The 2,500-nt window shown below is 44.3% G+C and overlaps 1 protein-coding gene across 1 annotated transcript in view; it reads left to right on the top strand.

Moving 5' to 3' along the window:
- LOC123501496 (guanylate cyclase 32E-like) overlaps window positions 1–2,500 on the top strand; it is a 65,928-nt gene that overhangs the window by 55,989 nt on the left and 7,439 nt on the right. Inside the window, exons 14-15 of the mRNA XM_045250348.1 lie at window positions 30–206; window positions 1,488–1,608. Of these exons, the coding sequence (XP_045106283.1) occupies window positions 30–206; window positions 1,488–1,608 (298 nt within the window). The remainder of the gene's footprint in view (window positions 1–29; window positions 207–1,487; window positions 1,609–2,500) is intronic.

Here is a 2,500-nt window from a genome sequence, read left to right as displayed (position 1 = left end):
ATTGAGATTCCTACTTCTCTTCACTGCAGATGCGAGAAACAAGGCACGAGAACCTGGCAGTGTTTGTGGGGGCGTGTGTGGAAGCAGGTGGCGTGGTGATACTGACGCCTTACTGTGCCAGAGGGTCACTTCAGGACGTGCTGCAAAATGATGACCTGCCCCTGGATGATCTTTTCGTGGCCTCTCTTATTGCAGATCTCATTAAGGTAAGCAAGGAAGGAAGCTGAGAGATTTTTTTATATGTAAGAAGGGAAAGCTGGTCAAGGGCATCATAAAACGAAAAGAAAAAAAAAGGCCCACTTAGTTGTCAGTCCCCTTGCAGGTCTGAGAGTTAGCCAAAAAAAGGATAAATGTCTTGAAACCTTTTTTAACTCCTTCAGTGCTGGGACACATTTTTTTTACCTTGAGTTTTGTGTATGATTAGACGACTTTATAGACATTAGGAAAGGTCTATGGAGGTCAGAAGATTAATGGCAACAGTCTTCACTATTTTAATCCCCACATGAGTATCTGAGGCTGTACAAAATCACCAAATAGTAACCAGAATGAATATGAAAACCCGTCACGGTACTGGAAGAGGAGGTTGGAAATACAGAAGCAGTTAGAAATACAAAAGCAAGTAGGAAATATAGAAGAATGAGAGAGGAAAGCAGGAAGGAAGGGAATTAAGTATTATCAATTATTATTCAGTCCCTTGCCAGTTTAGATGACGATAAATACACAACAAATGAAAGGAAGAAATAGTAAAAGAAATAGATGCCAGGATATATATAGACGTTGCGAAGAAGCGGAGAAGAAAAGAAAAAAATTTAGCTAGAGAAGGAAAGAAACAAGGTAAAAGATTGCAAAACTGAATGAAAGGAAGGAAGATGGAAGAGGAAGAAGAACGTTTGAAGAAGAGAGAAAGGAAGAAAGGAGGGAGAGGGAGAAAGAGGGGGCGTGGAGTAAAGGAAAGAGATATAAAAGAGACAGGAAGTGAAGGAAAAATGAAGGAGAGGGAGAAGAAAGAAAGAAAAAGTGATGGTCAAGAGAGAGAGAGAGAGAGAGAGAGAGAGAGAGAGAGAGAGAGAGAGAGAGAGAGAGAGAGAGAGAGAGAGAGAGAGAGAGAGAGAGAGAGAGAGATTGGCCAAAATCACCAAATATTCCCAAGAGGAGGAGGAGGAGGAGGAGGAGGAGGAGGAGGAGGAGGAGGAGGAGGAGGAGGAGGAGGAGGAGATGAAGGAGGAGAAGGAAGACATGAATTAAACATTTTTCATCACGTGTATGAAAAGTCTCTCTCTCTCTCTCTCTCTCTCTCTCTCTCTCTCTCTCTCTCTCACGCACATGCACATCATCTCATCATTTTCTCTCTCTCTCCTCCTCCTCATGTCTTCTTCCTCCTCCTCCTCCTCCTCCTCCTCTATAATCACCACTGCAATCTCCCAATTCATCACACACCACCACCACCACCACCACCACTACTACCTCTCCCCCCCTCCTCCCGCCAGGCTATGACCTTCCTCCATGACAGCGAGATAGTGTCACATGGAAGGCTGCGCTCCTCAAACTGCCTGGTCGACTCCCGCTGGGTGTTACAAGTGTCTGACTACGGCCTACACGAGTTCCAGGGTAAGTACTACTGGTGGTGGTGGTGGTGGTGGTGGTGGTGGTGGTGGTGGTGGTGGTGGTGGTGGTGGTGGTGGTGGTGGTGGTGGTGGTGGTGGTGGTGGTGGTGGTGGTGGTGTGGTGGTGGTGGTGGTCGGTGGTGGTGGTGGTGTTTTTTTTTTTTATTTTTATATTTTATTTCTATTTCTTTGTGTTCTTTTCTCTCCCTGTGTGTTTTTAGTGGTGGTGGTGGTGGTGGTGGTGGTGGTGGTGGTGGTGGTGGTGGTGGTGGTGGTGGTGGTGGTGGTGGTGGTGGTGGTAGTAGTAGTAGTAGTAGTAGTAGTAGTAGTAGTAGTAGTAGTAGTAGTAGTAGTAGTAGCAACAGCAGCAGTAGTAGTAGTAGCAGTATTATTTTTATCATCGTTATTTATTATTATTATTATTATTATTATTATTATTATTATTATTAGTAGTAGTAGTAGTAGTAGTAGTAGTAGTAGTAGTAGTAGTAGTAGTAGTAGTAGTAGTTCAGTAGTACATGTGTAGTTTCCATTAGTAGTCTCTCTCTCTCTCTCTCTCTCTCTCTCTCTCTCTCTCTCTCTCTCTCTCTCTCTCTCTCTCTCTCTCTCTCTCTCTCTCTCTCTCTATCTTCCACCTTCCTTTACTCATGCATATCCATTTACCTATTTCATCCTCCCTTCCCTCCACACCGAGCTCTCTCTCTCTCTCTCTCTCTCTCTCTCTCTCATCCGTTACCTTCAAGTGTTTTCCTCTTTTTCTCGGTCTTTCTCTGTCGCTTCTTCTGATTCTATTTTTGTCTTTTATAGATCTCTCTCTCTCTCTCTCTCTCTCTCTCTCTCTCTCTCTCTCTCTCTCTCTCTCTCTCTCTCTCTCTCTCACATCCTATCATCTAAGC

Source organism: Portunus trituberculatus, chromosome 9 (genome assembly GCF_017591435.1).
Source record: "Portunus trituberculatus isolate SZX2019 chromosome 9, ASM1759143v1, whole genome shotgun sequence".
NCBI classification, from domain to species: domain Eukaryota; kingdom Metazoa; phylum Arthropoda; class Malacostraca; order Decapoda; family Portunidae; genus Portunus; species Portunus trituberculatus.
This window is presented reverse-complemented; position numbering and strand designations above follow the sequence as displayed.